At 44.0% G+C, this 25,536-nt stretch overlaps 1 protein-coding gene across 14 annotated transcripts in view; it reads left to right on the forward strand.

Moving 5' to 3' along the window:
• ANKS1A (ankyrin repeat and sterile alpha motif domain containing 1A) overlaps nucleotides 1–25,536 on the forward strand; it is a 178,097-nt gene that overhangs the window by 97,951 nt on the left and 54,610 nt on the right. For all 14 annotated transcript variants that reach the window (XR_012897912.2, XM_075910418.2, XM_075910421.2 and 11 more), the window contains one exon: nucleotides 20,298–20,364. Coding sequence is in view for 13 of the 14 variants with exons in the window: in XM_075910418.2 (XP_075766533.2) it covers nucleotides 20,298–20,364 (67 nt within the window). In the remaining variant the exon portion in view is untranslated. The remainder of the gene's footprint in view (nucleotides 1–20,297; nucleotides 20,365–25,536) is intronic.

The raw sequence follows: 25,536 nt of genomic DNA on the forward strand, positions 1-25,536 counted from the left end.
TTGAACCCTGTTAGTTCTAGTCTTCACTCCATCCTATGGCAAGGAGTTCCACAGGTTGACTGTGCACTGAGTGAAGAAAAACTTGCTTTTGTTTTAAACCTGCTGCCTATTGATTTCATTTAGTGGCCCATAGTTCTTAGATTGTGGGAATAAGAAAATAACTTTTCCTTATTCACTTTTCCCATACCAGTCATGATTTTATAGACCTCTATCATAATCCCCCTTAGTCTCCTCTTTTCTAAGCTGAAAAGTCCAAATCTTTCTAATCTTTCTTCCTATAGGACTCGTTCCAAACCCCTAATCATTTGTTGCCCTTTTCTGCACCTTTTTCCAATGCCAATATATCTTTTTCGAGATGAGGCGACCGCATTTGTACACCGTATTCAAGATGTGGGTGTAGTATCGCTTTATATAGAGGCAATAAGATATTCTCTGTCTTATTCTCTATCCCTTTTTTAATTACTTCTAACGTTCTATTTGCTTTGACTGCCATTGCACACTGAGTGGATGTTTTCAGAGAATAATTCCCCACACTGGGCTACTTCCTACCGCTATCCTGTGGGCAGTCCTCTGTCTTAGCACTTCAGTCTGGGGGCTTCCTCCATAGTCCCTGTTGGCCTGGGCACCACTGCTTGGCCCAGCTGTGCTTCCTCCTCTGGAGCTCCTGTGTCTTCTGTGTCCCCTGCTACTGTCAGCCCCCTGACTGAGTTGCTCCAGAAGCCTTTATAGCTGGCCTCCAGCTGGAGCATTTCCAGCAGCGCTGTGGGGATGGGGCCTTATCAGCCAGCTGAGCCAGGCTAACCTCTTTGGGCCGAGTGCAGAGTTGATAGAACCCATCACAACTTCACTAAAAGCGGTCCTGCATCTTCGTGGAGTCGGGTGTTTGAGGAGTGACCTTGGTGAACACATGAGGCAGATGAAAAGCTGGGGGCAAAGAGCCCATGTTGCTTTTGGGCTGCTTGTGATGGTGCCAAATAAAACCCGTCGTTTGTGAAGATCAATTTTGCATTAAAGAGTTGGATCTCTTCTCAGGCTCATCTCTGTGAGTCCCTTTCCACATGACTGAATCCCCTTGTTTTGGAAGTGGAGGGTGGTACCCATCTCAGCAAGAGTGCGATGGGGAAGCAATGCTTCATCTGGCAAGGATCTCTCTTCTTGCTGACTTGCAGTGGAGGGAGAGCAGCTCTCCTACTCCATAGCCCTGGTCCAAATAATATGACTTTGTGCTCAGTGCTACAAAGGCATGTTTAGTATCAGTTTCCTTTCCGTCTTCTGACCCACTAGCTATTTCATGTGAACATGAGCGCACGCTTTCTCCCTTCTGCTGTCATCATCTGATACAAACTCCTTGCAAGCCAGGTGTAGGCGTTATCAAACCAAACAGCAGTGCAGCATCCAGTGAGAGGAGCCAATCCTGCTTGATCCCTCGCTTGAATGGGAATCAAGTTGGGCAAGAGAGGGAATTGCATGTGGTGGAGTCTCTCGTTAGCATAAATATTTGAATCCTTCCAGGCTTGGCTACGGGCTCAAGTGATAAATTTGTTTTTCATAATTGATTCATGAATATTTAGCAGCTGTGAGATGAGCACATAGCAGTCACTGCACACTGCATTTTATATGAGGGAATAAACTGTTAGGTTTCTCAAGGGGAGGGGACTGTTTGGTGCCAGGCAGAGAGATGCTGCCAGCCCCAGCTTCAGGAGCATGTTAGCTGGTGCTTCTGTTCTCCCTTCCTCCCCTTTAAGAGTTTCAGATCTCACTCTGCATCTGTCTGAGTCCATATGCTTTGAAGAAGCCTTGACACCCCCATCCCCAGATTCATCCTGGAAAACTGATTGCAAAATAATGTTTAGTGGTTTTATGTTTATGCCTTCATCTACCATGGCACAGAAATCAGTTTATCCACTTTGGAAATACAGCCACCTTGGTTGAAACTTATAGCTAGTATTGAACACTTCCCTGGAACAGTACACACAGCTTAGGATAGAGAATATCCAGTTCAAACTGTGTTGAGAGACGGCAACTGCAAACCAGTATCTGGCAGGACATTGGAGAGAGCTGCTCTCTAATGTTGTTTGACTCCTGTGTAAATGTAACCGTTACTGCTGGTTGCCTGGATGTTTATGTATAAACAGGAACTGCCAAACCTCTTGGGTAGGCAGTGTGGGTCCATTGCATACAGCGTAGGACTAGGAAACGGGAAGATATGGCGATAAGCATGTTGATGGATATGGAGCCTACCTTGTAAATGACTGTGATGTTTCATTTGTCAAAGAAAAGGCAAGGTTGCAAGGTTTGTGAACTGTGGTGAGGAATCTGGGTTGGGGATTCTGATCTAATAGCCATCTGAAAGCATTTGAATCAACTCGTTTTGCTCAGAAGAACTGGTAAGCACGATTCCGTCTGTGGAGTTGTAAGCAAGCAATCAAACAGTGCCAGAGTTCACAGCCTGCTTGGTCCGGCCAGGCTGAGGCGGTCCAAGGTGGATAGTATTCTTATTAGGAAATCCTGAGGCTTGACACGCTGGCCTACTCGACTTGAGGCAGTTGTGTATACTCTTGCATCTGTGCCTGTTTTCTGCCTCCATTACTGAGCTTCATATTGATCTATCGAAGTATAAATGTTCATCTCCAGCTCCCTCTTTGCTCTCAGCTCTTCTTCCAGTGCTACGTGAGCTGCAGTGATGTAGCTTGCGATGATTTTATCACCTTTCTTTCTGCTCTGGGAGCCGGGTGGCTCAGTACTGGGCAGCCTGGGTTCCTATCCAGTGACTTAGCTGCATATTCGAACACACATGCCTAAAATAAAACCATGCTTCCTCTGCAGTCTTGGGGTTCACTGACTGCTTGTCATGTGGGACAGTTGATTGACTTGCCTAGACAGGCAGAAAATTGCCCACATGTGAACTCTCAGATAGAATTTTGAGAATTCAGGGTAATTTTTAAGTGGTTTCTGGGTCAGTGTCGCTTAACTAAATTTACAGCACTTGCTCCTGTTATATGCATAACATTGAAGGCATCAGTTCTGAGTGGAATCAGACAACCAAGTACTAGCAGAAGAATGGCCATGCTGGGTTAGACCAATGGTACTAGGTCATGGAGTGTCCAGTCTTCTGACAGTGGGTGATGCCAAATGCTTCAGAGGGCCTCACCAGAACAGGGCAATTAGCTAGTGATCCATTCCCTGTCATCCAGTCCTAGCTTCTGGCAATTGGAGGCTTGGGGGCACCCTGATCATGTGCTCGCAAGCCTGACCATTTTGAGTAAGTCACTGATGGGCCTATCCTCTAGGAACTTAGGTAATTCTTTTTTTAATCCCGCTGTGCTTACAGCCTTCACAACATCCCCTGGAAGTGAATTCCACAAGTTGACATTATTGTGTGAAGACATTGTCTGTAGACGGAGCTTGGTCCTGCCTTGAGGGCAGGGGGCTGGACTCGATGACCTCTTGAGGTCCCTTCCAGTCCTATTATTCTATGATTCTATGACTCTCAAATGGGTAGCCATGTTAATCTGTATCAGCAAAAACGCAGAGTCCTATGTAGGGATGTAAGGGTATGTCTACGCTACCCCCTAGTTTGAACTAGGGTGGCTAATGTAGGCATTTGAACTTGCAAATGAAGCCCGGGATTTAAAAATCCCGGGCTTCATTTGCATGTTCCCAGGCGGGCGCCATTTTTAAATCCCCTTAGTTCAGATTAACTTCTGACTGCCATGTGTAGCTGCGGGCAGTCAGTTCGAACTAAGGGGTTTTTAAAATGGCGCCCGCCCGGGAACATGCAAATGAAGCCTGGGATATTTAAATCCCGGGCTTCATTTGCAAGTTCGAATGCCTACATTAGCCACCCTAGTTCGAACTAGGGGGCTAGTGTAGACATACCCTAAGTGACTAGTTGACTATCTGATAAGCAAAAGCTTATCAGATAGTCAACTGGTCCCTCTACTAGTCATTCCCCCCCCCCCCCCCCCCCCCCCCCCCCATCAGAGCCAGTAATGGAGGGGAACAGGAGCAAGTTCCCCACACCATTGTCTCTGCCTGGGGTGGCAGGGACCAGGCGTGAGCTGGGAATCACCTGATTTCCGGCTCATGCCTTGCTGGCTCTTAATACATTGAAAATTCCAAAGCGCAGTAGGGGGGGACCTGGCGCAAGCCAGGGACAGCTGATTCCTGGCTCATGCTTGGGTTTCTTCCTCCCTCCTCCTCCCCCAGTGCTTTAGGCTTTTAAATGTATTAATGGGCAACAGGCTCTTAATACATTTTAAAGGCAGAGTCGCAGCGGGGTTAGCTTCCCCGCTTATTGACTAATCAATGGAAAATCCAACAACTAGTCAATTAGTTTATTAAACTAAATTTAACATCGCTAATCCTGTGGTACCTTAGAGACTAGCAGATTTATTAGGGCATAAGCTTTCATCAGTAAAACTCATTTCCCCGGATGAATTGGAGTGGAAGTTAGAGGCAGGGGTTTGACCAGTCTCTGCATCGCAGGATAAATGGACCCCCCAAAAAAAAATACAGTGAAAGGTAATGTACACAAATCTGGACATTCAATAATGTAATTAAAAGAAGCCATCCCTCTACTCAAAACCTGATTACAAAGGGAAACAGCTGAACTGAAATTCATTTGCAAATTCAGTACAATCAGATTAGGAGTGAATGAAGATTTAAATTAGTTATCACACTACCATCAACTGCTGTGAGTAAGCAACATGCACTCTGACTTAATTAGCCTAATCAATACTGGTCCTACACTTGATCAGCAACTTCCACATTTTGTTGTACATATATCCCTGCTTCTGTAATTTCCACTCCATTTCATCTGAGGAAGTAGGTTTTTACTGATGAAAGCTTGTGCCCCAGTAAATCTGTTTGTCTCTGGTGCCAGAGGGCTCATCATTGTTTTTGTATAAATAAGTACTTCCTTATTTGTTTTCAGTATTCTCCCTGTTAAGTCTTATGAGAAGAGTAAATATCACCTCATGATAGTGAGAGCTACCACATTTTCCCCTAAAAAACATTAATAGTCCTGTAGCACCTCAGAGACTAACAAACATATATAAATAGTATCATGAGGAAATAGGTTGTGTACACGCAAGCTCATGATACTATTTATATATGTTTGTTAGTCTCTAAGGTGCTAGAGGACTATTGTTGTTTAAGTTACAGACTAACACGGCTGCCCCTCTGAGACAGCTTTCTCTTGTTGGTTGCAGGTTCCTGGAAAAACTAGTTTTTTATACAGTCAATTCTCTTGTCTTATTTTTACAGAGGCAGTTCATGGCTCAGAATTATTGATGCATTAATAGCAGCCTTTATTGATTAAGAGGCCTGTGTTCTTGGCACAGTAAGTCACATATATAAATATATGGTAGCCAGTGTCCTGGGTTTTCCTGGTCAGTGTGTAAATTGTAGCCTTTTTGCACCACCTTTCTCCTGCCCCTTAGCATAAAGAATTTCAACTTTTACACTCGTGATGTCACAGTAATACACTACAATATTTGTTTTGTGAACTAGTTTGTTTTCTAGGCTTGTCTGTCAATGAGAAAAATGTGGCCTGGGCCCTACGTGCCAATAGCAGGGAACTGGCCAGGCCATTGAGAATTTACTTCAGACCCTGCTACTGGTAGTTCTTAAAACACCATTTTTACAGTTGTCTCGCATCAGTTGAGCAGCTCCCCTGCTGAATTTCTAATGAAGTTCTGTGTTCCATGCTGATTCCCTGCATCAGCTCTGTAAAGTGATGTGGCAGCTTTGTGTTCTAGTTTTAACCCTTTCAACGATAGTTTCTTCAAGGAGTACAGATTGAACCTCTCCTGTCCGGCACCTTTGGGCTTGACCGGTGCCACACCAGATAATTTGCCAAACCACAGGAGGTCAATATTGCTTAGCAGCAAGTACGTACCACTGCTTATGGGGCTCTTTGAAGACATTTAGGGCTAAATGAGAGCTAAATAACAGCACAGAACAGAGTCAGGACTAGTAGCTGTAAACAAAATTGATGGGACTGTGGAAAATTTGACCACACCCATAAGTGGACATCCAACTAACATCTCATGCCAGACCATGCATGTTGCTGGACTCTAGAGGTTCAACCTGTATTAGAGAGAGCTGCAACTAAAACATGCATGTTTTAGATTTGTTAGATAAAGAAAACACACAGTCCAGCAGAGATTTGTCAGTCAGAAATCTCTTGGATGCATGTGTTCCCCAGAGTGAATTATTTAGCTGATGAATTAATACTTCATGTCTAATTATGGACTGGACAACTTTGCCTTGCCCCACTTTCACGTAAATAATTGGGATGGAGTGTAATGTTCTACAGTCAAGTCAGATTGCTCCACTCCCAGGAATTGTAGGCATGCGGTTGAATTGACTCATCTCTTTTGATGGTTCATTAGTATCAACATTGAGATAAAACTGTTGCACCTCTGTCATGTCCTTTCACCCATGTAAGATCAGCTCTCTTAGGTCCTAGTGCAGCTGGTACCAAGCACATAGGTAATTTTAAGCCGTGTGAGTACCATTAACTGCTCATATGCCTAAATAACTAGCTGAATGAGGACTGACCATACCTACTTCTTATGTAGCCCTTTTTATCAATACGTCAAAGTGCTTTGCAGTCTTTAATGTTTGTCTCTTCGTAACCCCCCTGTGGGGTAAGGAAGTGCTAGTCACATGTTTCAGATGGGAAACTGAGGCACGGAGGGCTTGACTTGCTCAAGGTCATCAGGAAATCTGTAGAAGAGAATTGTACCTAAGTCTCTGCAGTCCTGGGCTTTCTCTCTAATCCCAGAACCGTCAGGATTTTGTGGGTTTTAGGTTTATTTTGTTTTGCCACAGCTAGCAGATATTGCATAACTGTCCTGTTGTAACATATTTAATTTTTAAATATAATTTTGAAAATTGAGGATTTTGTTTTGATAAAGAATTAAAAACAATTGGATTGACAAAAAGTGTGTGTGTGTGTGTGTGTGTGTGTGTGTGTGTGTGTACACACACCAAAAAGTGCTAAATGAAAGAGGACAAAAATAGTTAATTTTGTGCTTAGTGAAATTACATCTTGTGTGTTTAACAAGTTATCTGTTCTGACAAGCCAGTATGACTCATGCTGTGTGCCAGTACTTTTACGGCTTTGCATGTATAATCACTATTACACTGCTTGCAATTAGGTTTAACCAGTTAACCGATTAAGCAGGAGGAGCCCAAAATGTGGAGAGGAGATGGTTTCTGCTCTCACTTGCACCTCCACACTTGGAGCTGCTAGCTCCTGCTCCTGGCCCTTCCATTTAAACTACAAAGAATTTTTAAGTCAAAACAAACATCTTGGGAGTTTTTTGTGCCAAGAAAACAATTGGAGATGATTATAGACTGTGGAGCACAGGTGTACAAATCATGCTGATAGGAATGGTTTCAGCCTTCTGTCAAATGCACAGACATCTCACTTTTTAGTAAAGGTGTTTTGATCTGAGAAGTGCATTTCTCAAGAAATGGAAATACATGATCTGACAGCAAGGTTTGTATCTGGGAATATTTGGATATGGTTCATTATTTGAATCATATCCTATACCTGTGTAGCAGTGTTTCTGGTTAAAGATCAGCTACTGCATCTGGGGGAATTCTTATGCCTTTGCACAGAGTTATGTTTGTGCTCAAAATACAGATCTAAATGCAGAATGACATCTGTTCTTTCTGCCTCCCATTTGTAGCTCTTAATCACAGGCACTAGGCTGGATATGTAGCTAAAGTTAGTTTCCTGTATGCTGGAATAATATAACTTCAGTTTGTTGGATAGCTGCTTGAGTTGTGGTATCAGGTTTTCTTGAACTGCTAAGTAGCATATTAATACAACATTCTGGAATTGAAGCTTTTGGTGCAGCTAGTGTAAATTATTCATGCTGTGTAATGAAAATTTTTAAAAATATATGCCACCAATTTGATCATTTTAGATCTCATGGCACTTTATCCAAAATCATTGATGTTCAAGGCTAATGCACTTGCCAAATTCTCTCTAATTGCCTTCTGCCTACCTTAATTGAAGCTGGAAGAGAAAATAAACTAAATATTCACTTCCTCTCTTGGGGTATGTCTTCACAGCAGGGCTAAAGTCGAATTAAGCTACGCAACTTCAGCTACGTCAGTTGGTAGCTGAAGTCAAAATAGCTTAATTCGGCTTTTAGCCGTGTCTACCTAGCAGGAAGTCAGAGGAAGAACACTCTTCCTTTGACTTCCCTTACTCATGAAATGAGGGATACAGGAGTTGAATAAGTAATAAGTCCTCCAGCTCGACATTATTTTGATATAAAGGCTTGTAGTGTAGATGCGCTCTGTTATTTTGGAATAAGATTAGCTATTCTGAAATAACACTGCTGTGTGGACGTACCCTTAAATAGTTCTGTAGTGTTGCTGTGTGCTATTAATTAGCTGCCAAATTCTATTACAGAGGTGGCTGCATTTCAGTAACTCGTGAAGTGATCCCTTTATAGAATAATGTTACAGTAGGGTCTGAAGGCTCCAAAGACCCATTATGGTAGATGCTGTACAAATACATAAATGGTTATGATAGCGGAGAAGCTTGCAATTCGTGTTATGTATCTTAAATTGATGCATTTGGCTGAAAGGTGTTCTGAAAATGCAGGGGCACAGATTAGTGGACTCTCAGTGAATGCAATGTAAAATGACTGCTGGGAAGGAAATTCTAAACCGATGCTGACAAGATGTTTTCAATTTCACAGTCCCCTCTTGCTATTGTTTGTGTAATATCGAATTTTATTGGTTTTTGCTAGGTCAGAGTCCATCTGCATAAATGTAGAGGGATAGTGGTCTTGTGAACAGAGGTGCCCTCTGAAATTGTGCTACAAATTCTGTTTAAAAAATTGTTTGGGCTCTCTGTTTTGATTGATACTGAAATGTAAACTGCAGGGTAATATAAACCAACATTTAACCCGGATGCAAATGCGTTTCTCTGAGACCATATTAAACCAGAAAGAGGATGTGCTTCCATATCAGTAATGAACAGTTGGAGAATGCACTGAAATGAGTAATTGACAAATCTAGGGAGTCCATGCGTAGCTGTGTTTGGAGGAAAAAAAAAATATATATATATATATATAGCTACAGAAGGACATAATGTGCTAACTATTAAGTTTGTTATTATGTACTTAATTTGCTTTCGGACAACTGACTTGTTTTCATAACTTCTCTTTGGATTAATAAGAACAGCATTAAGTTTTCAGGCCGTCAAGATTAATCCTGCCAAGTCCATCACAGTGGAGTCTGCTAGATTGTGTATTTGTAGAATAAGCAGATAACTGTGATTTATGGGGCTATAATTCCATGGAATGGTTTTTCTGATGACAGAAGCCAAGCGTCATAAACAGAGATAAAAGACCCGAGTGGTTTATGTAGTCATCTAACCTCTGGGATGGAATTATTGTCCCAGCTCAGATCTCAGTTTTGAACGGAATAGAAAAGGTGTTGACAAACAAATAACAGAAGACTTTGGTGATTCTATCCCCTTCAGGTTTGTTTTGAGAATTAGATATATATGGTGCTACTTTCTTCTAGTGGAGATAGAAAATCAACTGTCAATACTGATCAGCTGTCAATTGACCTTGTGGGGATGTGTCAGCAGCTGTTGACTGTCACTCTTGTGTGGTTTCATTCTTTTTCGTCTGAGATCCCAGAGGATACTATGGGACAATTTCTCATCTGCTCCAAGGGCATTCATGAGCAAGGTTGATCCAGACTTTCTTTTGCCACCCTTCATGTTCAGTGAAGAAATAAGAAATATGGTCTCTTATTTTATAATGGATGCCCAGCTGTGTTTTTAAATTGTTGGAATCAGCTTAGCCCATCTATGCCCAATTTCACTGAGTAAATTAGAAGGAACTTTGAGACAAGACTGAACTCTAATGCTTGTTGGATGGGGAAGCAATTGTCGGCAACATTAAAAATTATATTTGCACCCTTATGCACCTTTATGAATGGAGCATATCAGCACGGAGATACTTTTGGATTGCCAACTGTTTCTGTATACCCTGGAAATGATATTTATTAAGTGTGATTCCTGCTGGCTCTTGGAAAGCCTTTTCTTCTGGATTTGAATTTATTGTTCGTGCCATTTTCACGCTGAGGTTAGATTACTTCATTGGGGCTGCAAAGAATTTAGAAACAGCAGCCAGTGGTGGTTACAGCCATGGGTGTGTCACTCTGACTTGATAAGCTTTATTAAACTGCATGTGTTTAAAAATATTGTAACGCATCAAGTGCTTGGGAGAGGTGCAACTAATCAATGTGACTAAGTAAGCCAGATTTTTTGTGTCTCCTTTGTTTAGCTGTCAGGGTTTCTATATGAAGGTATTAAGAATGAGACTTGTAGACACATTGAAATCAGGAAACTCCTAAGCAATGGCAACTTGACTGGTTTGCCTAATTAGAAGAACTTTGATCACTGTATGATTGGCTGTAACATTCATTTTATGCTTGTGCATATTCAGCCATCTGCAATTGTTAGGTTTGTACAAAGGCTTTAATTCTCTAGCTTGTGTATTGGTAATGAATCATACACCATTGTACTTAAGTCAAAACAATCTCATTTCCTGACTTCAGTGCGTTTAAGTTTTTTGAGCTAAATGCCCTTCTGTCCCTTTCTGCAATAAACTTGTGGTTCTCTGGGTTTTTTCATATATAGATGTCAGACCTAGATCTGTGCCCTTGTATAGGGAACTTGTACAATGTTCATTTCTTTGCTTTTTCTTCAGTAAAATAATTCTTCCTCCCTTGCCTGTCACTGATTTCTAGCTGTTAAGGTGTATTAGATGACACAGAAGTTGCCTGAGTCTTGTGGCAATGTTTCTAATTTTAAAAACCAGCCGAACATTTCATTGCTGTCTGGTCCCACAGTCACAGGGTCCCTATATTCAGCATCCTTGTGTAATAGCAACCCACCCAGATAACCATTGAGCCATTGCTACTCAGTTTGCAACAACCAGTGCGTATAGCTGTGCTGGGTCAAACATATCGGTTTTGCTGCATTTCTTGCTCAGTTGAGTACACTTCACCTGCGAGCAAAAAAGCATGTATGTTCCTAAAGCTTGCTTCAATGGTCTTGTTTCTCTTACTTCCTGCCAACCCCAAAATAATGCTGGCCTGATAATTGCTGCCAGAAAATCCATACAATTGGAAATAACAAATTGTCCAGCCATGCATGTTCTGCAGATGCCCTATTGCTGTCTGAAATATAAACCTCAAAATGAAATTAATAAGGATCAGGAGTTGAGTGGTTGCATGCAGTAGAGATGCTTCATTTTAAAAATAAACCACCTTGTTTGTCTACTGCAGGAGTTAATACTAAAATTGTAACCCTTGTCAGTTACTTTGCAGCTATGTCAATTTTAAAATGACAAAGCCCTTTTAAACCAAACTTAGCATGTAACTTTCAAGAATAAAATATGCTGCCGGGCCTGGAATGTTGTGGGTTTCAGCTAGTGGCAAATTTGCACACAGATGTTTATGAACCCCTGATAATAAGGATTTATAATGGAAATCTCAATAGATGCTTATTTATGCCTGTGCTGGAGGGTATCTCTATAATTCACTAACGCTGTGCTTATGGCAGAAGCAGCATGGGCAGTTTATTTCTGCATGTTTGCTACGAAACTTTACCCTGATGATTATAATCTAAATAATGTGCTGCCATTTTTAACTTCCCATGCAATCAGCCAATGGACTTATCCTAACTTCACTGTGAGCTGTGCCGCTTTTGGGGGGATCCTGCGAATACTGGCCTGGAGCAAATGGAGGGAAACCTACAGAAAGGTTAGAAATGGAGGAAGTTCATCAAACAGAATTTGCACAATGTCCTGCAGGGTGCACAAGGTGATATCAGACACTACCCAGAAAGGGACAAATGCTCTAAGGAGGCACAGGGCACTAAGACTTGAGGAGGAACCTGCAGTGTGGATACTGAAGGGAGGTAGCTGTAACACAGCCAGAGCTCTGGGATTTTACAGACCTTCATTAGCAGAACCTTCACAATTCACCTACTTTAATTTTACCTACTTAATGGTGGTGTCTGAGCTCCCCACAGACTGCCCCACATCCCATGGAGCAGCCTGGGCCCGCCATAGACAGAGGCTGGTCTGCAACAGCAGTCCCTGTCCATGAGGGCTCCAAGCTCCCCATAGATAGAGGCTGCTGCATGGGATGCAGAGCAGCCTGTGTCCATGGGGAGCTCAGACCTCCCACAGATAGGGACCACTGCTGCCTCCCGCTGCTGCCTCTGATAGCGAGACAGCCGCCTGGGATGACAGTGGACTTCCTGAGAGTGGGGCTGGAAGCTCACAGGCTGCTGGCCCGACCCCCAGGGATTATCGAATAGTCGTGTAACCACATCAATGACTATTAAGTTACTTGCTATTTAACATCCCTCCTGATTACAAGGCAGGCCTGGATCAGTGCCTGAACCGTCCCTTGAAAATACTGACTTTCCAGGAGTGGTCTCCCAGGAAAAGGCTGGTGTGCAGAGTAGTGTTGGAGAGTGCCTTACAGAAATTGGAGTTGATACGGCTGCTCGGTTGGTCTCTGTCAGGAGGGCTTAAAACCTTTCTAGTTAACATTCACTAACTGTCCCTGTGCAGCATGCTCAAGGAAACGTACATTTACTCTGAACAGCTATTTTGTATGGCCTGTATCCTGCAGAGGGAAAGGTTTTATGTGTTGGTCGGGGATGTAGGTGGTGGTTGGAGTTGCAGAACAGCAGGGCTCGTTGCTGAGAGCAGCTATGTATTGTGATGCCATTTCCCTGGGTGGGGGGGTTGAAAACCATTTTGAATAACACAGCTTCGGCTCCATTAGATCTCGGTGACTGGAACAGCTGTAGCACTCCAGGTCACAGGCATATGCTTCTGTAGGGATAACCTTGAGGCACCCTTGGGAATTGCTGGTGCTGTGAATGGGGAATGAGTTTAAAATGCCCTAGTCAGTGTAGGTAAGTCTGAGGGCTCTTGAAGCACAGATTGTGGATTACTTAGGGTTCACCAGAAAAAACACTAATAGCAGATGAGGAGTCTTGGTGGCACAAGTCAGTGTGAAATTAGCATGTCCCTGTACCTTGGTGCTCTTGGAATGAAGTCTCCTTTTCCTGCCTCCTGCATGCAAATGAATCACTGCTGACAGCCTGGCTAGCGTGAGACTGTCTCCTAGCTGAGATGATGAAAGAGCCAGTGACTTGTTAATGCACCTCACTGTTTGTCTCTCTCCAGGGACTCTGAATAAATGGACTGGCTGGCTCTGGATGGAGGTGTTAGCTCTGTAGGGGACTATCAGACCTAGTGTTAAAATGGGCATTGCAGTTTCATGTCTATTAAGACAGGAGAGAGGAAACTAAGTACTTAGAGCTAGCTATGCTGGGCTGAAGAATAATACTTCTGGGGGGATCGAGGGACCCCCTTAGTCATGAATAGCTTTCAAGGAAGAGAGGAGTTTTTATCTGAAGAACCAGTTGGGCCCACGAAAGCTCATGACCTCATCTACACGTTCTGTTAGTCTCTAAGGTGCTGCAAGACTATTTCTTGTTTTTTATGAAAGACTTAGTGATTCTGTGCCCACTTGGAGGGGCTTCACTTTCCCTGACTCCATCTCTGTGGCAACTACCTGAGGGCACCAGGGAAGAATGGTCACATAGGACAATATCAGTAGCTGTATTTTGTGCCTAACTCGTCTTGCTGTTCACATAGAAAGATGATGCCTTTGCCTCCCTGTGCTGTGAGGAAGTGCACTGTCAGAATTCAGCACCTATTGTGCAGTGTGCGGTGGAGGAAGGCAGTAGGTATCTTCTGCATCAAATGTGTTGTGTGCTGGCTAGTTTTTTTAGTAGCCAGGGTCTCAGAACCACCTCAGTTGGAGTGGAATTTCTATATTTAAACCCTGTTGTCTACTATGTATTTGAGTGTTTGTCTGTCCAAGAACTTCTCCTAAACAGTATATGCTAGGACCTCCAAATTCAGTATACAGCTTTCTCTTATCATAATTTAAAGCAAGGTAAGAGGGTGCCTGGAATGGGATTGCTTCTTAGAAAATCACACAGAAAAGAGAATCACCAGGCAGGTGAAAGAGGGTGGCTTGCGGCGACCCTGATCCAGAACTGCCCCAGCCTGGAGCCTTCCAAACCCCAGGTGCTCTTTAGAGAAGGTGGGCGGGGGGGCTGAAGGTCCTCCTCCACCCCCCAATTTGTAGGGGGACATGGATGGCTATTCCCCTTCATGAGGGAGCGAGGAGAAAGTGCAGTTTGCTGCATTCCTCACTCTGGCTGGGAAGCACAGGAAGCAGATAAACCTGAGTCTACCTCAGCCAGGGGACATGCACCTCTTCCCTGGCTGTGCCCACTGGAGCTGCAGCAGTCATGGAGAAGTACTTCTCAGCTGGTCCCAAGCTGCTGCAGTGAGAGGGGGCTGGGGTAGTCCTCTCTCCCCAGGGCAGCCTGCATCCTGACTCCGTCCTCCCCAGCCCCACCCCAGAGCAATGATTTAAATGAAGAAAATAAAAAATTGTGATAAGTACCCAAGCAATGCGGGGTATAATTCACTAGTGGGAAAGAGCTGCCTAAGAACTCTTTTGCATTGCTGCATATTTTTTGTTCCAGAATATTTCCTTTTTGTTCCTTGTGCCAGGGCTTTGGCGTAGCTTTGGCATACAGTTGAGAATCTGTGTTGAGAATCTGTGCAGCATAGGACAGGAAATGGACAAGATGACTTTCTGAGGTTCCTTTGAACCCTCTATTTCCGTGATTCTAGGAAAAGGGTCCTCTTACATTGATTCCATTTTGTTTTGGGATGGCGTAAGCTAGTTTTGTTTAGGCTTTTCAACGTAGCAACCTCTTATTTGAAACGAAGACAAAAATTGCTGTGAAAAAGCAAAAATTGTACCTGTGATCAGCTTGTATAACTTATAGATGATGAAGGTTATGGTCTTGAAACAGGAGTGAGTATGTGAGGAATGGGGAAAAGAGTGTTTGTGTTACACTGTAATAAAATTTTCTGTGTCTGACCCCTCTGAGTCAGTGATCTGTGGACTGAGCCAGCGTTGCACAACTGGTGGGGCTCGACCCCTGCGAGGCGACAAAAGGTTGTGTATCACCCCGGGGCTGTACACAAAGACCTACTGTGAATCAGAATTGCAGATGGCAGATAGTTTCCCTTGAGTGAAAGTTAACAAGCGTTACAGACTTTTTAAAGGATTGTAAATTGTCAGTTTCTCTGCTCCACTGCAGAACTGTCTGTACCTGTAAGGATGAAAAGGGGGTTGATTTTTATCTCCGCTCCAAACATGTTCAGTTTCCGCTGTGGCTGATGCTTGATAGAGCTGACTGACTAACCAGTAGGGATGTAAAATCCTATTTAATTGGCTATTGTTTAACTGATTAAAGGAATGCAAGTGGGAGGTTGGAATGTCCCCTTTCCCCACACTCACTCACACCACTTCACCGCAGGCAGGGACTGCACTGGCCGGGATGCAGAAGCAGCCAGTGTCCACAAGGGGTCTCCTGTGGGGCTAAAGCAGCCCCCTGCCCGTGGCAGGCGGGGAACTGCCCCAGCCCCTCCGATTAACAGGTTAAATCTTCACATCCCTACTAAATACCAGCTAAATGTAACTTGGAGTTGCTTTAGGTTGTGAACCCAGTGTCAGGAGATGGCTGACCTCCAGTGAGGGGCATTATGTTGGTGTATTAATGTTCCCTGTGGACAGTCAACATTCAGTTGCACTAAGTATGGGATATGAATCTTGCCCACTGTATTACTAGGAGAACATGTGGGCTTTCCAGGCACTCTAGCAAATACCAAGCACACTTATTGTAGTGTGGCTGTCAGAGTTTTTGACCTGGGTTTTTACCGCCTGGATGATGGGTTGGGAAAATGCTGTATGCACCACTGGAAAGTTTGTTCTGTTGTGTTGGCAGGCCCTACTCTCCACTCTTCCCCCCCTCCCCCCACGTCTGTCTGGATTTTTCTCTTGGGCTCCCTCATTGTAGCATCTGAGCACTGTCACAGGCTCATGCTGGAGAGAGGTGAGCTCTGCTGACAGGAGGAAATGTTAAGAGGCTGGGGAGAGTCTGTTATTGCATAGATAAATCAAAGGATGCTCGTTCTGTGGCGCCTGAATGCTGCTCTGTTGGCATCAACGGCCTGCTGAGAAACAGAGAAATGGGTGGTAGTTATGAGGGGAAAGTCTTCCCCATCAATCTGGGGCAGAGCAGTTGTGCAAGTGGTCCCAGGTGGGAACAGCTATTCAGCTTGCACCCAGGGAGCCCAAAGTCACGCTCCTAGAAATAAGCAGTGGGTCTTAGAGGGTTTTCTGTGCCAGGTAGCTGAGGGGAGGAGGTTTCCCCAGAGTGCCTGGGTAGTAATCAGCTGAGTGTCAGTCATCCTGACCAAAGAGGCATTGTGAATGTCCAGGTTGAATTGGCCTGAAACTGCTGTTGTGAGCTTTATTTTCCCAGCAGCTGTTTCACATCTTCAGAGCTCAACCAGACCATGGTGGAAGAGACTGACCAAATGCTTTACCTCTTGCTGGGAAGCAATCTGAGGGTGATGGGGTTGCTGGAACATACATTTCCCCTCCTTTTTTCCCCTCTGCTCTAGTCCAAAACTTTCCTTGGTGTTCGGTGGTTGTAGTAGGAACTGGGTTTGGACCAAGCGTGAGTTGTGCTCCAAAAGGTCCTCTGAGAAGGAAGAGAGTTCCTTAAGCTTTTAGACTTGAAGTTAACTTAATGTCTTCGAAGGTAAGAGTGGTGCCTGCTCAAAATCTTGCAAGAAGCTTGATAGAGCCTCCCAAATGTGCCGGGCATAGTATCCGTACACTTCTGGTACTCTAGGGCAGTGTTGTTTTTAAAAAGTGTCTAGATTCAAAGCTCGTGTATTTCACGACAGACTAGACCTACATTTTGCAGCAAGGTATCCAGATTCTGCTGCAGCAGTTCCTTTTTCATTTTAAATAATGGAAGTTGTAATGACTAAACATGAAAGGTGAACGAAGCAATTGATACAATAGCCCCACTGTTTGTTTGAATAGTAAACCTCTCTTACAATATCCCTACACTTATACCTTCAGTATTCTGTGAATTTTTGTAGCGACACTATATAAAGTGCATCATGACACGCTGAAGTTTTGTCGGCTAGGGTCTTGGTACTGGAAGGACATAGGAGGCTATTCAAGAAGAGCAACTTTAAGGGCTATTCCTGCTGAAGTGATAAGCAGTGAAAATGGTAACATTTACACTAAAAGGACATTTTTTTCCCCCCCAGTTGATACCTCAGACACATACAGGACAATTCACCTCTGATTGTTCCAAGCTGTCTGCAGGCTCCTGCAGACATCACTGGATCCATTCCACTTTTGTACTTTCAAGGTTTTCATCACAACCTTGAGGGCTAGAAATGGTGTTTTAAGTGAAAGTTGAGATTCTAGGCCTCGGTGGGGGAGAGGGAAGGTTTTTTTTTCCCCTTCTTAATTCCCAATTAATAAGTTAAAATTCACAAACTGTAATAAGCATTGGTTTGGTATTGCCTTTGATGCTGTTAGGGGAGGCAGATTGGCTTTTAAAATCAGGATTTTTTCTTTTTATTGGGCTCCAGTTTAGTTGATCTACATTTCTACTGTGTCAATACTGCAGAAGGGCTGATTTAATACAGAGGCTGTCGATTGGCTGAAGAAATAAGATTTCTTCAGACCCTTTCAAGCTGTGTTTCCAGGGCTTCCTGTTGAACTAGAATGTGTCTAAGCCTTAATAGCAAGATCAAATGACATGAGCAGTCCTGTAATTTTTATCTGAGAAGACGCCTAGTGATCACAACGCTGCAAGATAAATTGCACGGTCTGCTAGATGCTTGGTTTGTGCTGAGCTTTTTAAAGGGGCTGCTGTTGTTTGCCCTCTTAGTCGGTGTGGATATCTGTGCCTCCCCCAACCTCTTATTGTTGGTCTGGTCCTATCAGAGGGGGCCCTTCAGCCTACAGGAATGAGGAGAAAATTCAACCACTTGTAAAAAATACTGACCATTTGTTCCTAAAGCTGTAAACCAGACTGGCCAGTTCCTTATCCTGTCTGTCATTGTCAGGCTGCTATAGAGCAAAGGTGGGCCATGCTAACCTTGGCATACGCAGGTGGTGTTACGCTGACCTGATTATCTCAGCAGATCTGATACAAAGGAGACCTGGGTCAGAGTAGTTCTTACCAGCCGAACATTACAGTCTTGTTTAAGGTACCACAAGAATAAAGGAAATTTAATATTTTCTGCTGGATGGTGTTGTAGGTAGAATTTGCCCATTAAGCATGTCTGTGTCAGCCTAAGAGTGCTTTTAGAGCCCTGCATTAGACCTCAAGGCCTCTATAGAGAGAGGCATGTTCATATGGGCCATTGGGAGTGAGGAGGAGAGAAAATATTTTCATTCTTTCTTTCCTGTTTATTTTACCAGCTGATATTTCAAACTAGTTGTCAAAGCCCATAATAAAACAGCTCTCTCTCTTAGAGAATTAGCCATGACCATGGCATCTAGGTGCAGTGAATCCTCCCATCTTAGCAAAATCCTTGTTTTCTATAGATGAGTGCATGGCACCTCTTCCCTGGTACAGAGATGTAGATGCCAAGTGAATTTTGCCATATCCACTGTGTATACAAAGGAAGGCTTGTGTTAGAGATCTAACTTGACAGAAGTCCTTCATGATTAGGGATGTCAGAGAAGCATACGGTAATTAGTCTCCCAGCTCCCCCTGATTCTCTTCAGAAATTGGGCATAGGGTTTCTTTTTTTGTTGAGGATGCCAGCCTAAAACCTTCCATTGCTGTGGGGGTGTACATCATGGGGGTAGCAAGCCACACTGCTTTCCCAAATTACGAGTTTTAGGTAGGTTGTCTTTATAAAACCCGTGAGCTGGTCCAAAGTTGGTCAGAATCGTGCCAGCCCTTAGCAAGAAACTTTTGCATAAGCTTTCCTTAAGATCCAAATAAACTCTGATTTTTTTTTTCATTATCATTGCATGTCCTTGATCATGTGCCTCCCATCCAGCAGCAACTGTACTGAAATCTTGCAAGAGGCCATTCATGAGATGTGACCCGAAATGTCTAGTGGAGAGGTGGAGGTTTACTGTTGAGATTTGCTAGCATGTTGTTGTAGGGTTAAACACCCGGATTTCAAACTGAATCTGAATCTCCCACTGCTGCTCGCAAGACAATAGCAGGTTGTAATTAAGAGCTAACAATCATATTTTAATTACATTTTCTTACCTATGTTTTGAATGCCTTAAATTATGGAAACTACAAGAATTTCACGTTTCACTCTGGCTGCACAACTTCCTGAGTTTCTCAGCCTGGGCAGGTTAGCCTGGTCAATTTTACAGGGATTATTTTTGTCTTAAAATGTTTCTATTGGCATTTAAGAAAATGTACAGTAAAACTTCTGTTTGGTCTTTCAGATTCTGTAAAAATCTTAACTTACAAAACCTGAATTTTGGGGCAAACTTGCTGATGAAATCCAGGTCCAGGAATGGAAGTGGTGAGGAGAGACAGATCCCTGGCAATTAAAATTTCCTTTAGTTTTCCTTTGATTACCAGTGAATGGGATTTGCTTGGAGCTGTGGGTTCTGAGCTGCTTACTTGAGGGGACAACATTGTCTTTACTTCTGTCTTCCAGGCTGTTCATGTGTGTGTCCCAGAATGCTGCTGCTTTTGCAAACTGCATCTGTTTTAGAGCTTACATTGGCTGTTCAGCCCTGCTGTCAGTAGAAGTGCCTTGTTAGGGCAGCTGAGACAGGGGAGGGTGGTCAAGAAGCAGAGGCCAAATGAAACGTACCTGCTGCATGCCACGAGAGAGTTGATGTGAACTGCATTTTTCAGCCTTTTGTCACCATTGGTGAAGGAGGGGTTGCATGTTTGTCAAGGGTGAACTAGGTTTTACAGGCCTCTTCCCTCCCCTAATTAAACTTGGTGATCCACAGAGGACTGTGAGTTCCTTCTGTGATGCAGAGATGTAGGTGGCTTTTCCTGAGACAATCCGGCGTTTGGGGAGGGTGGGGATCGGTAGAGTCCCATGCCCACCCCCTCTCCCTCTTTGTTCCATTCATTCTTTAGAAAATCTCCTTTCCAGGCCACATTTTAAGGACAGACCCTTAGGGGTTGGTGGGATTTTGAACTTCTCTTCCTTCCCTGTCACCTGGGAGCCTTCAGCAGTTGCATGGGGACAAGCTCCCAAGGCTGCCTCTGTCTTTGGGCTGAGACTTGTGGCAATATACTGTTTTTATATTTTCAGATTGAGAAAATCATGAGCTCCATCGGTGAAGGCATTGACTTTTCTCAGGAACAGCAGAGGATCTCAGGTACTGTGCTCAAATCTTATGTTGTATTCAAAGCCTGACATAATGGCAAATCCCTTCTTGGGAGCCACCTTCTCAACCTGCCTTTGCATTTGGAAGGGAAAATGAATGAGAGGGCCAGGATTCTCAGTCCTATCTCATGCTTCTGTGGGTGACATCACCTCTGCTGTCTGTGTCCTGATTTTTGGAGGCCTCTCTGCCTTCCATGTAGTGTTATGTAATGTTGAGTAATCTTTTCCCACAGACATTGGCTGGTGAGAGGGAGGGTTGAGGTGGTAACCGCATCCCTAACAAGGAAGTGAGCCTTAGCTTACTCTCTAATGACTCTTATTGCCTACTTTAAACCAGAGTTGACTGATATCACAAAGTGCTGTCAGGTAGAAGTTGGCTGCTTTAGCTGTGTTGCCTCATGAGAAATGAGTTAGTTTTGTGTGGATCCCTGGACGTAGTCTGCTCTGTGGTTCTGTTGAATTTCTTAGTATCCAGCCTCATCTCTTACAATCAGGTGATACTGTCAGAATCTCTGCTTTGAATTTACAAAGCCCCAAAGGTTATTTTAAATCTCATTTGTAGGCTTGGTTCAGGACTTGTGAACTCTTGAGGTTGGCAGTAGTGCTTAGGGTGTGACCAGCTGCTGCTTTTGAAGTGTTACTTCTCCAGACATTGTTCCTTGTGGTAGACATGGCACGATCCCTTCTAGACTTCAGAAAAATGACTCTAAAATAAGATTGAGGAGGAAAAATGTGTGTCTGGGTTCTGAAGAGCGCTAAACAGTATTAGCCCTGCTGTAGAGTTCTTTAGAGCAGAAGTTTGGTTTCACTTGCTGGGCATTCACTTGCTCGGCCCATTCTTTCTCCTCCCCTTGGCCCAAGGATGGAAAGTCGGGGCACACGTCTCAATGCCCATTCAGAGCAGAGGAAGAAAACCTATTTGTTCTGTGGGGGTTCAATTAGGCTTTGATTTCAAACATTTTCTCTCTCAATCTTGTAATCTCTGTTAACAAATGCTCAGACTTAATACAGAGATAAAGGTATCAAGGGTTGCCTCGAAATTCATATCTCCAGCTCCGCCAGTGGGTTGTGTGGTATACTGTGGCAGGCAGCTATGTGAGGAAGTATAATAGTCTCATTTTCCAATCTTGTGTGGCTTCTTTCAGCCCCCAGACAACTAGAACAAACTTCTTTGTCTTTACATTGGAGCCTCTTGTAGGCTCCCACACATATTCCACAGATTCAATCTATAAATAACATTTCTAGTTGGCTTGGAGCAGAAGCTCTTGAACAAGGCGTATATAGGACTCTGCCCACGCAGGACAGAGGATCCTGTTCAGGCTCTTCAGGGACCAGTCCTGCTCTCTTGTGGGATGACAATGAGAAGGCATTGATGCTCAAACAGAAAAGATCTTCCCTGCCTCAGGGATGCACTAAAATAACTGTCATGAAGCCTGTGATGGGAAATGAATTTATGGGAAGCTCATAATGACTATAAAGCTGGGGCAATAAAAATTCAGTCCTGTGCACTGCCTCTAAATGTGAATGAAGGATGGCTAAGGTCACAGCAGAACATGGATTTCTGGTTAAGGCAGTGAGCTTGGCTTCAGGAGATTCGGTCTTGAGCATTCTCATCTTGGATCCTGGCTCCCTGTGTCCTTGGGCAACAGATGAATCTCTGTACTGCAGTTCCGCAGGTGTAAAATGGCAGCCAATCCTTCCTTTCTCCCACTTGGTTCAGACTGCAAACTGGGGCAGGGGCTGTGTGCTAGGTGCTGTACATACAAAAATGTGCCCCTAGTCTTAGAGCCTCTTGGTGTGCCTGTAAAACAAACTGAGAAGTGAACAGAGTCTGCAGTAGAGCCTGGTCCTAAACCTAAATCTAATCTCTCCCAGAGAGAACTTCTTCAACCAAATCTCGAATATGAAGAACCCAGAGCAGATGGAGTAATGCAGCGATTTGCCAACAAAGCTCCTGCAATTGTTCTGCAAATCCGTTTCATTTGCCAGGGCATCTCATTATTGCACTTTGCTTCTTCATAGGGCTTCCACTTGGCTGGAGGGATGCACTAAAATTAGCCACTATGAAGCCTGTGTTGGGAAATGACTGCATAGGCAGAGGCCAGGGACGAATCCATGTCAAGGCTCCAAATCAAATAAACTCAACTTCTTCCTTCTGTCTCTTAATACAGCATAATAGTTTGCCTGGTTGCTCTTCTGTTTTTCAAGGATGTTGCTCCTTCTGTTTGTTTGCCTCTAGAAATTAGATGATTGATTGTCACCAATTAACCATGCCCCTGTGTTGTGCTGGTTTTTTTTTGCCTAGCCTTCTTGGCTTCCACAGAATAAATGGGACATTCATTGGTGCCAAGAGCCTTTTCTATGTTCATCAGTCAGTTGTATTTCCTCAAACAATGCTGGTATTGGTGAAAGCTGCCACCTGGTATATTCATTGCTCTGACTGAAGGCTGCAGAATATGAACATTGGCAGATGGGTTCCATTGCAGACTTTGTCATGTTCTAAAATCATAGTACACTTGCGAACATACAGCATTGGGACTGCTATCTGGGGAAAATTTCAGACCTGGAAAACATCCATGGCTGTTATAACCAACCCTCATAAATACGTTTTCAAAATAGCAGGGGTTAGAAGCACATTATTCATCCTGGGCCTTCAGACAAGATGTGTTCATCCTCATTTAGCAGCTAGGTCAGCTTTTACATGAACTTGTAAAGAGCTTGATTAAGTCCCCCTTGTACAGAACCCTAATGGGTATGTTTGTGTGCCGAAGGGGTGCTCCCTAAACCACCTGTATGAAGATTAGGCCTGAGGGTTTTTCAACATTCACGGCTCCATGTCTGCTGATCTCAGGACTCCAGGGCAACCCAAATCTTTCTGGACAGTTTTCCCTCTAAAGCATGTCAGTGCTGCTCCATAGTTGGGCTGGCCTGGAGCCACACTTAACCCTTCACTGCTACCAAGGTGTGCTTTCATCCTAGACATTAATCTTGTGCTTTACGCCTTCTGCTGTCAGACAGCTGCAGGCAGTTCTCTGAGACCTGTTGTCTGTGCCTCTCCCAAAAGGGAGTCGATATCCCACAATCATTTGGTGGTAGGAGAGGAGTCTGACCTTGATGTGCCATGGAAATCAAGCCATCTGATGGTGAAATGCAGTGTCCAAAACTTCAAGTGGACTCTGAACTTCGCTACTGGCTAGGGGCTGGCTATGATTCATGGACAGTTGTTGAGAATAGCAGGAAATACCAGCTGAAGATGAGACCAGCGGGCTGTGACAGTCTCCCAAGAGAAGTCATGGAAGTACCATCACTTAGCATGTTTTAAAACTAGATTGCTGTCAGTAGTACTTTGTGCTGTGTTAACGCCATGGCCAGTAAGCTTTTTATCAGGACATTTTTTAGGTGTCAAATTGGCACATCTTAGCAAGCACCTGATCCTTTTGGCTGGGATTTCAGACTGCTCCTCTTGCTGGAAGAAAGGTAACCTTACATCTCTGTCCTCTGAGTGTGTGTGTAATAAAATGCTTTGTGGGCAGAATTTGGGATGATGCCCGTTGCTTGTCAACACGTGTAATGCAGTGGCCATGACCCCCTCTTGTACACTTGATGTTTTGCAGGCTGCTCCTGGCAGACTTGCCAACTTGTCCAAAGATCAGCTTTTTCTTTGGTGTCAGCTGCAGAAGCAGCAAGGGAGAGAAGACGATAGTCCTGCATATCTGCAACATAACCTAAGCAGACTTGCTTATAGGAGAAACATTTTTGTTCCCCTGGATTGCTCCCTAAACACTTATTTCCTCCCCCATCCCTCCTGGAGCAGCCAAAGGGAGGGCTAATGAAAGCTTCTGTTTGGGTATGTCTACACTTGAGTACTCCTCAAAAAATGAGGTTTAAGGGTTATTTTGAGGGAAGGGTTTTCTCTCGAAATAACCCTGCAGGGACCAAGTTTGATGTCCCGAAATAGCACTATTGCGGAAAAGCGGCAGTCTGCGATTATGCAAATGCAGTGCGAGATATTTAAATGCCCACTTCATTTGCAATTTCAGATGTCTACATTTGCATTCCTCCCTCGAAGGAGAAATCCAGTGTAGACATACCCTTTGTCTCCAGTGGAGGAGGGACACGTGAGAAAGCAAAAGCGGCCTTCACAGTGATAAATCCTGCCTTTTTATGTTTTTCCACACCGAAAGTGCTGCATTTAAGTGCTTCATCTCAGCTAGTATGTACCTGTGTATCTAGTGCATATCTGCCATATTAAATCTTTGCTTCTTGAAGTTTGCTGCTTGGATTTTGCGTTGGTCAGGTCATCGTGTTCAGTAGGAGTCTGTCCTGTGACTGCTGTGGATCCTCTGGTCACTGATTGAGACTTGCCTCTCAAGTCAAACAGAGCTGCAGCACGTGTGTGTTGACAGAGGATATATTTGGGTCCGATCCAATGGTGACCAGTTAGCATCTTCCTTTGTGACCGTCCCCCTTTGCAGGACTGTTTGGAGTTTGTTGGATTGGCATCACTAATGCGGAGGCCTGAGGAGAGGGATTCCATTTTTGTTTCAGCTATTGTGCAGGGAGACCTTGATCAACTGGACACTTGTTTTTCAGAAATATGCTGACGCATACAGCTGCTTTGTTCTTAAACCATACATTTTTCTATAGGTCCTCTGTGGAACAGCTACTCTAGACACTTAGGGTATGTCTAGACTACAGGTTTTCCCTGCTCAGCGAGTGCTGTGGAGCTACTGAATTCTGAGCACCTGGTTTTTCAACTGCGTTTCTGTACTTAGAGGACTCTCACTTTGAAGAGAGAAGGAAGAGAGGGTCCATTACGAAGGGAAGATGGTTCAGTGGTTAGGCATCCAGCCAAGGACTTACAAGACTGGGGGACTGAGGTTTACATCTCTGCCACAGACTCCCTATGTGACCTAGTCTCCCTGCCTCTGGTCCCACTGTAAAATGGGGATAACAGGCCTTCCTTGTCTTATGGGGGTGTTGTGAGGAATGCATTCGACACAGATAGTAAGGTAACAGGATGGCCCCCATTACCAGAGAGAGATGGCTTTCTTTATTGCAGTATTTGGGCTAGAACTTATTGCTCAAACTTTGGGTTTCCCAGTGAGGCTTGCAGAAGATGACCTGTTTTGTCCAAATGTACTACTTGGCTGAATCCCAGAAG

This window comes from Pelodiscus sinensis, chromosome 27 (assembly GCF_052426305.1).
Source record: "Pelodiscus sinensis isolate ZL-2025 chromosome 27, ASM5242630v1, whole genome shotgun sequence".
NCBI classification, from domain to species: Eukaryota; Metazoa; Chordata; order Testudines; family Trionychidae; genus Pelodiscus; species Pelodiscus sinensis.